This window comes from Ylistrum balloti, unplaced genomic scaffold (assembly GCF_031769215.1).
Source record: "Ylistrum balloti isolate Yb309-2 unplaced genomic scaffold, AGI_CSIRO_Ybal_v1 Utg370520, whole genome shotgun sequence".
Classification (NCBI taxonomy): domain Eukaryota; kingdom Metazoa; phylum Mollusca; class Bivalvia; order Pectinida; family Pectinidae; genus Ylistrum; species Ylistrum balloti.
In genome coordinates, this window is record NW_026782333.1 from 654,540 (window position 1) to 669,247 (window position 14,708).

The window sequence follows — 14,708 nt, forward strand, 5'->3', positions numbered from 1 at the left end:
ACATTATAATATTCAACCGGGGACCATTGGCATTTTCTGTAACACCAAACTATTTTCTCATTTACAGAAAGTTTAGAGGGTTTTAAGCAATTTACTTTTTGTAATACGGCATTCACGGCCGTTATAAATGACACAGCTTTACAGCTGGATATTGCGCGCGACAGTTCATGAAATATATTTACATTCCTTACTCATGTTGCTGTCTTATGTAGATAAAAAGTTGATTTTAAATTAAATAATCATTTTCAACAGTGTAACACCTCGAGCGGAACAGCCATTTTGACGGCGAACTATTGTCGTTTCTATGCCCACATTGACTTTGTAATGATCACACACTGATATCATATCAAAAACCATACTTCCTTCTGGCCCAGTGTCATGAGTCTTCCTTAAGGAAATTTCCTTGTCCATTATATAAGGAAAATTCTTTTGATTTAAGTTAATCGTTAGCTTACACAATGCTATTCTAGGTGAGTTAATATTTCCTCGAGGAAAATTAATGAAACGGGGACCGGAGTAGTGATAGCATCGCATGCAAATGTAAATAATTTATAGCAAAATCATGATCCTTCACCAGCTTGAGGAGAACGAGATCCGTCATAATACTTGTACATAGTAAATCATGGCACGCTAGACGCTTAATAATCATTCTATAAAAATATCACATCATCAATTCAACATGACAACAAAAAAGTTTATGTGTGACAACAGGCAACCATGATATGTAGATTCCACTGTAAAAAAGCTTAGGAATATCATTAACATTAATCCTTAGATTTCGTTGCACTAAATAGGTTGGAATAAACACATTAAACAATCGTTAGCAGGTTTTGTTTATAATAATGTTTTGAGATCGCGACAATATGAACCAATCAGTTGTCAATCGAAATAGTTTTCTTTTCTCCGTTGTCTTTCGGAGCTACCGGACACTGAAGGAAAACTAAAGCTGACCACAGTGCTATCAACAGCAAGCGCTTATCGATTCTGGCCGCGCACTGACCGTTCGGTGTGGTGATGTCATTGGGGATATCCTTCAGCTCGAGTTCGATTGGGTAATGGTCACTAACCTGCTCCGCCTGAAAAATCAAAACAAAAAGAGAACGTTGGATAGTGCGCAAGAGCTTTTCGATGGTAACTTCACTGCGAGGACAGAAAATATCAATTGTGTTGAATAAGACGGTACTAGTCAATAACAGTGCTTAATTATAAATACAGCTTTAAGGCACAGCAATAAGGGGAAGTAACCCAATTCCGGAAAGTTGTTGTTTTCTTTTTAGTTTGATTAGTTTTACATAAGTCGCGATATGTTGCACCTGTATTCTAATATTTTTATCATTTTAGTCCAGATTGAAGAAATCAAATTCTTACAATAAGAAAGTCAGTCGATATAAGAAGTGTGACGTTTGATACACGGAACTAGTCGTTTGATACAGGAAGTCAGTCGCTTGAACAGAAAGCCAGCCGTTTGATACAGGAAGTCAGTCGCTTGAACAGAAAGCCAGCCGTTTGATACAGGAAGTCAGTCGCTTGAACAGGAAGCCAGCCGTTTGATAAGGAAGTCCGCCGTTTAATTCAAGAAGTCAGTCGTTCAACATGATGCGCAGTCATTTGATGGATACACGAATTCAGTTGTTTGTCCATGAAGCCTCTTGATACAGGAAGCGGTCATTTGATAGGTAAAATAAACCACTTAACCAATCAATCAGTTGATACACGAGTCAGTCCGTAACAGACGAAATCAGTAGATGACACGAAAGTAGCCATTGAACATTAGAAAAATTAACAACAGCTTACCTGAGTAGCAGTAAGACCATATTCGTCATCAAAGCGGAAGATGTCGGCACTTCCGGAAACAACAGCAGATAAAAAATCATTTCCGGTCAAGATAAACCTTGGAAGATAAAGATAATGTTATTTAATGATTCAATGTACGTAACTGAATTCATATCTGACCATTTAAATATGTTCGGTCCTGGAACATGAATCACAAAACCCTACACACACAAATGGCAACACCCGACACAGAAACGTGTTCAAAACACCCTACAGAGACACATGTCCAAAACAACTTACACAGACACGTGTCCACAACACCCAATCAAAACCCGTGCTCACAACACCCTACACAGACACGTGCCAACACCACCCTACATAGACACATGTCCACAACATCTTTCACAGACACGTGTCCACAACACCCAATCAAGACCCGTGCTCACAACACCCTACACAGACACGTGCCAACACCACCCTACATAGACCCATGTCCACAACAACTTATACAGACACGTGACTACAACACCTTATACAGACGCACGGTCACAACGCTGAAAACAAATCCTTGACAAAAACACCGTTCACAGGCACGTTCAAAATACCCTACACAGACACATGCCAAGACCAATCTACATAGACACATGTCCACAACATCTTACAAAGACACGTGTCAACAACATGAATATTGATTACAAACGCGAATTCTAACTCTAAGTTATAATGATATATGTTTGACCTGAAAAGGAGACAAAGCCTTTACTGAAAGATTGGCTAACCGTTAGCTATTAAGTCAGATTTAGCTTAGCATGATGGCACATCACTATATATCACTATGCCAAATATGAGGAATCTCTTTTCTGGATAAACGCACCTGTCGTACGCGCAATCAGTGGAGGCTTTCACTGTTGTATCAACGTCATCACCAATCAACCAATGAAAATCAGTGTCTGTCTTCAGCGTGATAGATGGCCAGTCTTTCTTGGGGACATAAGAACAGTCAGCATTGAGGTCGCCCATGATCATGATATCATTTGTATTGAACACAGTTTTTGCTTGGTCGAAGACATTTCTTAATTCGATCAGTTCTTCAACAGCATGATCCGGTTTGATGTGAAGTCCACCCAGCACGAATGTGTTCAAACCTGTAGGAGTGTAGAAATATATCAAATGAAAAGAAGGTGTTGATAATGTATGTACTGAATCATCACAGGGTAATATAGAATACTTGGTTAACGATCTTCCCTTGTAGCAACACTACATGTAATCCAGAAGTACTTTCCCTTCATTGTCGTTATGTTTTCTTCTCCAAAATTAGATTGAATAATATACCAGACAATGATTACATAACAAAATAATTAATATTGACACATTCTGAAAAACAGAAAGAACAAAACCAAAATAAGATCAAACCATTAGCCGAACACGAAATAAATAAATAAATAAATAAATAGATAAATAAATAAATAGATAAATACACAACATCTTAAAGGTATAGAACGTTTTATGCTGTTGTAAGAGAAAGCGTGCGTTTTTCTTTTCGTTCTTTTTTTTACGGACATATACCTATGCTCAGATAAATATCAGTTCAATATTTACGCTTGAAGACACAATACATCATCTATACAGTCTGTGCTTGGTTTAAGGTACTAACCTTGAACACTAGCCTGAAATTTCACCAGGAAAGGTTCCCTCTCAAATTTAGTATTGTTACCACCCTCATCATAGACTTCCGCTCGAAGCACTGTTACACGATCAGTCCTGTTCCAAAATAAGGTATATTTATTTATCTTTTTGCCAGTGAAATATTCCAATTTGTAAATCTGACCAAAAACTATCATCACTGCAGTCATCATATACGAAATCTTTAGAGATTTTTCAGTGATGAATTAACTTTCGTAATAATGACCAATCAGAGCGGTGCTTTCTAGTCACTGCGTTGAAATTCGGCGATTTTCCTGTTTGGATGCAAATAAAACATAGGTTGAATAAGATGATTTTAATCAAATAATTCTTATGTACAAATATTTGTGGCTTTCTATACTTTGGTATATAACACAGTTTTGTAAGCGGTTCTTACAAGGTAACAGCATAATATTCTAGAAGACAATGTAAAACAGTATATTCAATATGGTGTTGTCTTGTTGTCATGCGTAACTCCAATTTGTCTGATAGCAAAGAGGGAGCTAATATTTCCCTTATTTTCTTTTTAACACCGCCTTATTTTATTATTGGAATGGTTTAATTACATTTGGTTTTCCTATCAGAAAATGTTGATATTTTGCGAACTCATGAAATACATAAATTTGCGTACGTAAAATTCGCGACAATTGGAATAAAATTAACTTTATTGTAAATTCATATATTTTCGCGGGCTTAATTTTCGTGTTTATTAAAATAATATTTGCGAACACTTAATTTCGTGGATATATATAACTCGATAAACATATTGATACTTATTTTAACAGTTCGTGAACATTTGATTTTGTGGACTAAGAGTGTCCATGAAGGAATGAAAATAAAACCCCCAACAAATGTCAATGATTGCAGAGTATTATTAAACGAAATATGATTGGGTGGATATGTATGTTGTATGTTTGATACCTGTAGAAATAGCAGTACTGTTCTTTAGATATGGTGTTCCCAAGCCGCTCACTAATGGTCATGTTATAGTTGATCCGGTCCGGATTCCTTAAAAGTTAAAAAAAAAAAAAAAAACAGGAAGAAGAATTCATTTAATGTCAGTAACATATAGAGTGCTATTTCAAACATAAGATTTTGTGCGGGCTTATTAACTGTATCGCGGCGCCAAAGAAGCAGGGGTGGGGAAGCTTTAAATATTTTTTTTTATGTTACAATTCAATATTAGGTTGTCTTTCCTGCCATATAAGTAATAGGTTTTGATAATAAAGTCTTCACTGGAAAAGGATTCACGGTCACGTGATTGACTTTAAAACTTTCACTTGACAACCTTTCACATAACAATAACGATCACCATCATATAAGGATCAATAATTTACATTATTTTTACACAGAATATTTGACCAATTGCTGACCATACAGAGTTCCGGGGCGGGCTAATAGTTGGACCCCAAAAGAGCCAAGCAGTTCACTTTCAGTTTCGCCGAACTTTTCTAAGAAACTACTTATAGCTCAAATAATTATACTAACTCGTTGACCAGTTGATGCAATTTCTGGATTGCTGTTCCGGCCTTGTCTCGTATTTCTTGAATCAGGATGATGTCGTATCTCAGGACAATCTGAATATGAGATATAACCCAATGTGTATTAATGAGACGAGTTTATATCTGGACCAAAAGGAATGATAACTCTGGAAAGATGAACTCACAATGACACACCGTTACGGGTATAGTCGAAAATTACTGACGTCCTATTGACTGTTGTATATCGATTTGGTATTCAACCCCTCCAGACCATTGTAAGGTCGATATAACGTCAGAATAATCCCTCACTAATACCATATCACAGTATTATCCTACACAAATCTCACTAAACGTTTGGAAAACAGTAAAAAATTAATTACAAAAATGTAATAAAAAATATATTAAACGTACATATCTATTTAAGACATTCTAATTGAAATAACACTCTTCTATATATTGCTATCTACAACTTCAGTGAGGATCACAGAAATGGACATTTAAATTATTATTATTATGATTATCTTAACGGCCCGACAAAACATAAAAGGTCATTAGGGTCACCAACCGGTTAGACACACAGTGATCCAAAAAGGAAATAATATGAAACAAACAAAAAGGCAAAAGACAAATGTTAAAAATCTTAAATGGGTATATTATCACAAAAATTAAAATTGTAAGTCATAGTCCATAATATAGACCAACATCTTTCAGACAACCTCGAATTTTATAAATCTCAACAGTTTAAAAATGGTTTTGAGACTTGTAACGTTACGATAAAAAATTCTCGAGTAGACAGAAGGGCAATGTAGCGTTATAAAATATGTTTAACGGTGAATGTCTCATCACATCCTATGCACCGAGGGTATCAAAAATATAACATCCTAATGAGACTGAAGCGAAGAAAGTTTATGCTAGTATGACTAATATGCGAATTCCTCTATGCCTACCTTTGTCAGAATGTCCATGACATCCGTTTTGCCGGACTTGCTCTGTCCGAACGTCCTTACATTAAATGCGCTAATTCGAAGACCCGTCACACTTGCCGAATAACAGAACGTGAAGAAAACGGGCCATGTCCACAACCACATATTCATACTGATGTTGTATGGTATGTTACACTACACGTTGGCTAGTGGCTAGGTCTTTCCTCTCTGAAATGAATGATAATATTTTAAGATCTTTTTCTTGATATTGTTACACCGGTATTTCCCCAAAACACACTTACTTCCTTGTACACAAGTATACGTTTCAGTGAATACTTTTGATTGTTCATATACATCTGTATACAAGACGAAATTGAGTCATGTCCATTCACATCAGATCAATTTTAACGTCCTTACTTCTTTCTAGTATTCCCGGAAAAAAAAAGAAGAAACTTTAACAAGAGGCCCATAAGGCCTGTATCGCTCACCTGGTTTAATTTGATGAAATTGGCACCGCCTCTATCGCCCTAAGGAGCTGATACCAACTGTTTATACAAAATTTATTGATTCTCTTCGATACACTGAAATCGCAGATAGGGACTTCTACTAAAGCAATATAATCACAGATGCGGATTGATGAAAAACATGGGCGAGTTTTACTGTGATGACAGTGATCTCACTATGAAATATTTTATTTCCTTTTGTGATGAGAAGCTGGCCGTGTTTAATGCTCGTTAGTTTGGCGGAGGGTTCCGCTGTTGTATACCTGCTGCTTATTTCAGAACCGTATTTTACTTTCTAAGTACTTGGATTGATCAAGTTAACACGGCAGGTATCGAAGGCGCTTACTCTTCCGGAACACGTGGTATTACTCTCATGGTACTTTCTTCATGAGTCTCCATGTAAATCTTTCTTTTAATCATGTTTTGGACTGATTTTATTAAATTTAAGTTTGGATAAAGGTAATTATTTCCCTATATTTTATGTTTTCCCGCAATGGCTCTGTTCAGTGTGACCACCATAAAATTGGTTATTGAAAAATACGATAAACTGTTTAGACTAACGAATGAGAAACAACACATAAACTCTCAAAAACACAATTTATATTAGTTTACATGCAAATTTATCAATGTTAAGACATCTACTAAACCATCTAAACCGTTAAAGCCACATAATGGCATTCAACCTCCCAAGGGGAGCTAATTCATTTTTTACACTTTAAAGGAATATCAGGATATTAACTGGTAGAATCAGAAAAAACGAAAGTGTTCGAGGAAACTACATTTTTGTATTTACCTTTTGTTGGTATTTGGATATGTTGTGTCTTTTCTCAAGTTCCACATCTGTCAGCATCCTCTTTATTTAGCACTGCAGGACACGGTTTTTGTTTACTTCCGGGGTCCGCAGACCTTCATTGTGTTTCAAATAAATGTATGGTATTCATTTCGGCAGAAATATTGTTAAATTAGTGAGCAAAGTCCTTCTTTTCTTCTTTCCAACACTATGGCACACGAAAGTTATATCTTTATTAAGACATTTTCGTGTAATGTTGATATATAACTGATGACGACACCTGTGGTTCATCGAGTGATATTTAGGTCATTGATGACTAAGGAAGGTGGGCGGTGGGTTTTATTATCAATCAGGAAGAAATTAAATTTTGAACATTATTTATTTTTCAAACGGCTTGGTTACATATATCTATATAAAGATATATTATAAAAAGTAGATGTATGTGTTGAATGAAATATCAGCTGACTCCGGCATTCTGTGAATATATACTGCTATAAATATCCGGATTTTAATTTTCAATTTGTGGTTTTAAATTTAGTTTTAGGCTACCATTTCCGTTTTCGTTTCTGTGTGTCAACATTGCAAAACAAATTGACATAAGACAATATTTGGTCCGTTTCGAGGTCTGAAAACTAGTGGTCAGCATGGGGAACTGCTGTGGAAAAAGAAAAGACTATAAGCATGTTAAAACAGATGAAAATGAGGTTGCAGATCTCGAAAATTTGGAACAGTCACAATCTGCAACCACATCACAGAGACTCGAGTTCGTGATAGAGGAAGAAAGATCCGAGGTAATATCGACACAGACAGCGTTTGTTGTTTGTAGTTCTTTAATCAATTATTGTCCTGTGAGACATTTGATACCCACGTTTAACAACATGCAAAAACATTTTCATTAACCATCTGGAGAGTATTGAAATGCAACGTTGCTGGCAGTTAACACGGAACATGTAACAGTATATATGGCTGCTATATAGGAGAGAGTGTTCTGTGACGTTAAGCTTGCCCCGCGTTTGCTAATGAAACCTTTAAGATAATTCTTTTAGTACTGTGCACTTTACACACATGCCTAACAATAAGCAAACATAATTCTGATTTAGGACATTCACAGGACATTTATTCCCCCAGGGCGCTCATTAAACAGCCCAATCTACCTTTTGACCTACATGTATATAACTGTAATGACCATTAATAACTGGATTAACCTACCTGAAATATTTAAGAAAGTTTAAGATTTTCAATCAGTGCTTTTCATTATACTGCACATGTGTGTTGACTACTGTAACTCTTGTTAAATATACCTTGCAGATGGAGAGAACTTCTCTTCAGCACAATCGATTAAATGTCAGATTAGTAAACCAGAGGTTTGAATCCTAGTGGAGTTATTGAAATAAATAATGACCACTGTTATATAAGCACCCATGTCAGGGCTCGGGAATACTTGCACTAGCATTGCTGTTACTCCAGAAAACTCCAGGAAAAATTATTTCCTGGAGAGGGAACATGTTCATGTATAATTGTAGTCAGGTTCATAGCTACGTAGAATTTTGTAGAATTGAAGACTAACTCCATTCTTCCATTTCCAACATTTTTTGGACAATATACAGAAGACCCTACAATTAACACAAATAACCAATATGTGCACAAATACATTACGCATTAAATACTTTACATTATACAATGGACATTAATTTGTCATAATAAAAGATAAAAATATCAATCTCCGTAATGCTTACAATTATCATTACGCAAACTTTTAAATAAATCCAAATTGAGCGGAAACATGATAAATAGCAAGAATTTACCATTATCTTTGTAAATTACATGTAAATTAGTCTTACAATAAAATACCTACCCTATCAGTCTGACAGGGGTCGAATACTAATAAAAAAACACTAATTCTGACAGTGATTACTTCTGGTCATACGCTTTTAAAAATATGCATCTTGCCTCTGCTGTCCATATGTAAGCAGAATGTGAGCAGTTCGATGTCCGATGTGGGAATGACGATACAAGACAAACAGGTGCACAGGCAAAAATGCAGACAGGTGACAAGACATTTACATAACAATATGACGAACGGGACGAACTGGTTGGACAAGACATTAAAAATAGCATCACAAACGTTGGACATACGTCTGAAGTTAACATTTTCTCCCAGAAAATACTCTATAAGTTTAGTAGCTTTTATTCAACAAATTATTCAAATATGGTGAATTAAATACCTTTTAATAAAAAAGGTCTAAAATTTAACACTGCCACATAATCTTAGTAAAATGCTAGCCACAGTGCACTACTTGACTAGAGAAATCTTGTCTCTAGCCCAGACATTGGAAAAACCTCAGTTCAAGTATCCTCTGTTGGTAACCAGGCATCTGAGTACTGAATTGGCAGTTCTGTTCAAACAAGATTCAAGAATTTTTATCTTGAATCATGTTTTGAAGCGATAACTTAATCTCAGTAGAGCTCTTCTTATGATTACTAAATATCAGTACAATGATAACACAATTAAGTATCACAATGAGATCATGCATTGCTGACAGCTGAATCAGTAGTAAAAAGGTCATGCAAACATAACGTTTATGCAGCGCATAGATTGTATCTTATGAGACAATGTGTCTAATTTACATATACGCCAATATGACAAAAACTTAAAAAATTGACATGCATCTAGGATTGATTTATTTATTTTTAAAAGAATATGTTATCTGGTGTTTACATTATATTCGCTAAGTGCTTTTGATGAAATGTGTACAAGTAAACCACCCACAAGAGCTGTATAAACTCTTACTAAGCAATATGGACATTTATGAGGATAAATACTGTACTTTATAAATATGGTGTATCATGGTTTTGCGATGATCATCAAACAAATATATATTATTATTTTTTTTGTTTTCTAGGATACTTTACACGTGGAACCTCCTGCCTTACTAAAAACAGAACATGTGCCAGATCCAGAGGACACAACAGATTTCGCTTTTTTCCGAGACCAAAAAACCATTAATCATATTCAAAAATGTCAGACGATGTTTATAATGAGGGGCCCCCCTGGAAGTGGAAAATCAAGCCTGGTTCGTAAGATAGAATCTTTATACAAATCAACAGTTGTGTGTTCTGCTGATAACTACTTCATGTCAGAAGATGGTCAGTACAAGTTCAATGCTAGCCAATTACCTTACGCTCACAAGGACTGTCAAGATAAGGCAAAGGCAGCATGTAGTCGTGGTAACAAGGTTGTTGTCATTGACAATACAAACACAAAACGTTGGGAAATGAAAGCTTATGTAGAAATGGCTAAGGCAAACCATTATGTTGTGATAATTGTGGAACCACGGACAAAATGGCGCTATGATGCGGAAGAGTTAGCCAGGCGGAACAGTCACGGAGTAAAGGCAGAAGATATAAGAAAGAAACTCCAAGGATACCAAGAAAGTGATCCATACTATTTTGGATGGTTTCTGACTGTTAGTGACTCCGTCCACCTGAAAAATATAGCAAAAGAATGTGTGATTGAGTCAGTGAAAATTTATCCAGAAATTAGAGACAAAATGTTCCCTAACATAGAATCGCTGTCAGGTAAGTGTTCAGCAGCTGAACATGTGGACTTATCTACCAAGTATTTCTGTATGTATAGAGCTAGCATTCAGTGTTACCAACCTCTTTCTATACCATATCTGGTCACAGCCTTCAAAATCATTGATGTGTACATAAAAGGGTCGTCACGGAAAAAGATCTTATAAGGAATTCTACTTATAGTTTTCACATCTGTGTTTATTTAGATGATGTTTTATTTATGTTTGAACATTATCTTGACGATATATGGTCCAAAAAATTATTTTGAAACTGATAAAAACTTATTACAGTAAGGAAAAAACAGGTCAATCTAGAATTTTTGAGCAGGTCATGATATGGTCAATATCAGACTGACATGAAGAAATCAGGTGAGTTGGCGATACTGAACCCCATGTGTGTTAATAGTTAAAGCTACTATCGTATTGTGAAGCAACTGTAATTAGAGATGATGAAAGTATAACTGAACGTTTCCTGGTAACTACACATCACTGTAATATCGGGAGGTTATTTGTTTGTATCCTGTAAGCTACACACTTTACATACATTACACACATTGTCAATTTTCTTTTTATCTGAATACCACGTGGGATTCATGGGTCACATGACAAAACAAAATGCAGAGTAGTGTTACTTAATTTATTTTTCATATCAGTGGAAAAGGATTTTAAGTCAGGTATTATTGTTACCTGACCTTTCTGTTATGAATGTTTACAGATTGTGTCCACATGGTGTTTAGATGACATGATTTTCAAACTCAAATTTTCATTGGATCATATGGAACAAATTGTTTTCCATTACTCTCTTTGAAATCTTTCAAACCAAACTTGTAGATAAATAGGAAAAAAATTGTTGAATTCATAATAGAATACCTGTTTATGTTTATTTGATATCATTTCATTTTGAATGATTTATATAACTTTTTTAAATGTTTAAGTTGAAAACCTTAAGTTCTCATCTTTTGTACATGATACATGTATTTGAAATATGTATGAAATAATTACATATAACAATAGTTATAGATTAATATATTTTTGAATATTGAAATATCTGCATGACTTTTCAGACTTGACTGAGGAAATGGTTTACCAATACTTCAGCTTAGAAAGCATAGAAACACCATGCTTGTTACACTGCACTGCCAAATTCATTGGAAATCCGAAAAAACCTGTCCCACGACGTGCTGAATACCTACAACGGGAGGATGTGAAAGCCGCCTGTGGTAAAGTCTTCGAGCTTACAATCACTGGAATTACAGTCACACCTCGTACCATTGGAGCTAGGGTGGTTCTCACAACAGCACAGTGTAAACTCTTTGACAAACCAGAAGAGGAAGAACGTGACAAATTTCTGGCAAGGTCCTCCTCTGCTAATAGAGTTAACTCCCTTGGACCTGAAACCATATCTAATACCCTGGAAAGGGGAAGAAGTGCTCATATAACCATCACTGCTGCTGATGGTGTAAAAAATGTCCAGACAACATTTGACCTCTTAGATATCTGTGACCTTGAATGGAAGAATTTAAGGACTGTTAAAAATATTGAGAGTACACAGACTAAATATGGCAGTATGAGGCATATAGGGGAAGATTTTTGTGAAGTTGACCTCTCGACCCCAATCAGAGTGTGTACTTTATTCTCAGGATTTTATTAAAATTGTAAACAAGACTATCATTTCTGTTGACAGAAACACTATCCAGAATTGATAGCCATATCTTTATTACATTTTGGTGATTAACATTTAACAGTTCTCAAGATTGTCCATGGAATTAATTACTATTCTGTACTAATTTGTATGATCTTTCGATATTTTCCAACATTCTACTCTGTAAGTTGAGCTTTATACACACATATTATGACTATTGAGATTTGCAGTTTCGTTGTACTGGAGTTTTCTATAATTGCTTTATGATGGTGATGATGTGAAAGTTGTTTCAGATGAGTGAAGTGAAAACCTTCACACTGATAGTATATTTCACCCTATTTCTATACTTCCAGTGGTTGATAGACAGACAAGTTTTGTCATCTTTTCGTCCCATATAATTTTCTTCAGACATTTTGTAGTGTTTAAGTGTTATACTGAATTTATCCAGAAATAAACCCATATAATTTCTGTTCCGTAGACTTTTATACTAGTACTTAATGTCACCAGAACACCAGTATTCACTGATGAGGTAACAGATGAGCCAAAGCTATTTGAATGCCCTATTGGAAGCCAACCCCCTGACTTTGAGTAAGCTATATATTGGATTCAAGAACTTACAGTAGAATCAACCCATTACCCCCTCCATCCAGACAGGTAAGAGCCAGCTTGTAAAGTGTGACGAATTCCATTTACACCACTGATAGGATAAGGCACAATTAGGCCTAGGAGCTGTCTTCTAAAACTATTGTACTGTTTGGACATCTCTACAGAATGTTCCAATCCATAAGTGTATCCAGTTTACCCCCTGATGTCATCCCCTGATGTCATCCCCTGATGTCATCCCCAGATGTCCCTCTGATGTCACCCTCTGATGTCATCCCCTGATGTCCCTCTGATGTCAACCCCCTGATGTCACCAAAACCTTGACGTTCATACATCAGACAACACCTAGACATAGGACATGATAAGGAGATGAAAAACCTTTCACAAATCAACCTTATAGTAGGCCAAGTTTTTCATCCAGTCTCAATCTGATGCTTCAGTTTTCTTTTGGAGTTGTTTTCCTAATTGACCCAGTAAGAACTGGAAGAAGTCTTGGTTTATCTGTATTACTATTAGGAAACCCTCTTGTATTTTCCTTACCTAAAGTAATACTGAATTTGAATCCTTCTGTAGTGTTCTGAAGACTTCCTTGGGTTTTTTTGGGAAGCTCTTATAACTATAATTATTTCCACAAACTTTCATTGTACAATGAATCTACAATCAAAGGTGCTTTTAAAGTCCCTAGACTTCATAAACAAACATCAAAATCATTTCAGTGAAAAACTGCTCCATTGTGTTACAATACACAATTTTCCTATTTTCTTTTTTAAATCATTATCAAGTATTCATGTTAAAAAAAAAGAATAAAGTATAAGAATAAAGTTTTACATACTATAACCAATCCATAGTTTATTTCGGTGACTAGTTTTGCTTTATCCAGATAAACATTTCGTATTCCTACATGTAATTACTAACAGAAGAACATTCCTAAAGCTTGTGGCCAGTCACATTTTTTTATTGGTAATTTTGAACCTTGTAATGTTTTTTGTATAATGAGATTTACCATTGTACATGACTATCAGTACCTCAGTATCATCTAGACAGTTCATTTATAACAAGTTTTGTTTGTCAATCAGAAGCTGATTTACCATTTACATATACAGTACCAATATATGGTCAGTGTATATGACAAGTTCCTTAAGTATATAGCTAATATTTCTGTTTACCTAACAGTTGTAACATATATATATATATATATGTTGGAGTTGCTACATGATTGTATGATTACTAATGCATCCATATTGTTGTTTTTTCTGTTTTCTTTTTATCCCTTCTTTTTTTGTTCTTTAAAGATTCAGCATCTGCTAAATCATTTTGTAAAGAGGTTCGTGTTATGGTTTGAAGACAATTTGTTTTATTAGTTACTCTGCTAAATTTTAAAAGCACAGACAAGAAAAAAAGTAGATTTTTAATTCAAAGTGAAATGTACAATTATTTCAATTAATGGTAATCTTGATATTTCAAAGAAAAATGGAAACATTTTGATGAAAAACAGAATCTCATGAATGACATTGATATTTGATGACTATTCAATTCTCTCTGTGTTGTTATTAATTTAACTTATTCAATTAAGACTGCTACAGGGTCCCTTCAGAAACAAAAACATGGTAACACTGACTTCAATTATGCTGGTCCAAAGGGAATAACAGTGGTTATACTGTAGACTGATACATTGGTCCAAGGGGAATAACCCTGGTAATACTGTAGACTGATGCATTAGTCCAAGGGAAATAAC

At 35.2% G+C, this 14,708-nt stretch overlaps 2 protein-coding genes across 2 annotated transcripts; one reads left to right on the forward strand and one right to left on the reverse strand.

The window, feature by feature from the left end:
• Positions 1 to 872: 872 nt before the first annotated feature.
• On the reverse strand, positions 873 to 6,025 carry LOC132555860 (deoxyribonuclease-1-like). Its single transcript, XM_060220220.1, has 7 exons — positions 5,885 to 6,025; positions 4,945 to 5,033; positions 4,378 to 4,464; positions 3,428 to 3,534; positions 2,648 to 2,918; positions 1,795 to 1,891; positions 873 to 1,076 (listed from the first exon to the last, which is right to left on the reverse strand). The coding sequence occupies exons 1-7, from the start codon at positions 6,023 to 6,025 to the stop codon at positions 873 to 875; spliced, it is 996 nt and encodes a 331-aa protein (XP_060076203.1).
• A 1,772-nt stretch (positions 6,026 to 7,797) lies between these two features.
• LOC132555846 (2',3'-cyclic-nucleotide 3'-phosphodiesterase-like) lies at positions 7,798 to 12,379 on the forward strand. Its single transcript, XM_060220205.1, has 3 exons — positions 7,798 to 7,944; positions 10,057 to 10,732; positions 11,793 to 12,379. The coding sequence occupies exons 1-3, from the start codon at positions 7,798 to 7,800 to the stop codon at positions 12,377 to 12,379; spliced, it is 1,410 nt and encodes a 469-aa protein (XP_060076188.1).
• The last annotated feature ends 2,329 nt before the right edge of the window (positions 12,380 to 14,708 follow it).

Bases quoted from the DNA above. Each gene is read 5' to 3' on its own strand.
- LOC132555846 (XM_060220205.1), top strand. From the start codon at position 7,798: ATGGGGAACTGCTGTGGAAAAAGAAAAGACTATAAGCATGTTAAAACA. The intron at 7,945-10,056 runs GTAATATCGACA...TTTGTTTTCTAG, and splicing joins TAGAGGAAGAAAGATCCGAG to GATACTTTACACGTGGAACC. The intron at 10,733-11,792 runs GTAAGTGTTCAG...ATGACTTTTCAG, and splicing joins TAACATAGAATCGCTGTCAG to ACTTGACTGAGGAAATGGTT.
- LOC132555860 (XM_060220220.1), bottom strand. From the start codon at position 6,025: ATGTGGTTGTGGACATGGCCCGTTTTCTTCACGTTCTGTTATTCGGCA. The intron at 3,535-4,377 runs GTATCAAACATA...ATTTTGGAACAG, and splicing joins CAGTACTGCTATTTCTACAG to GACTGATCGTGTAACAGTGC. The intron at 1,892-2,647 runs GTGCGTTTATCC...TTATCTTCCAAG, and splicing joins ACTGATTGCGCGTACGACAG to GTTTATCTTGACCGGAAATG.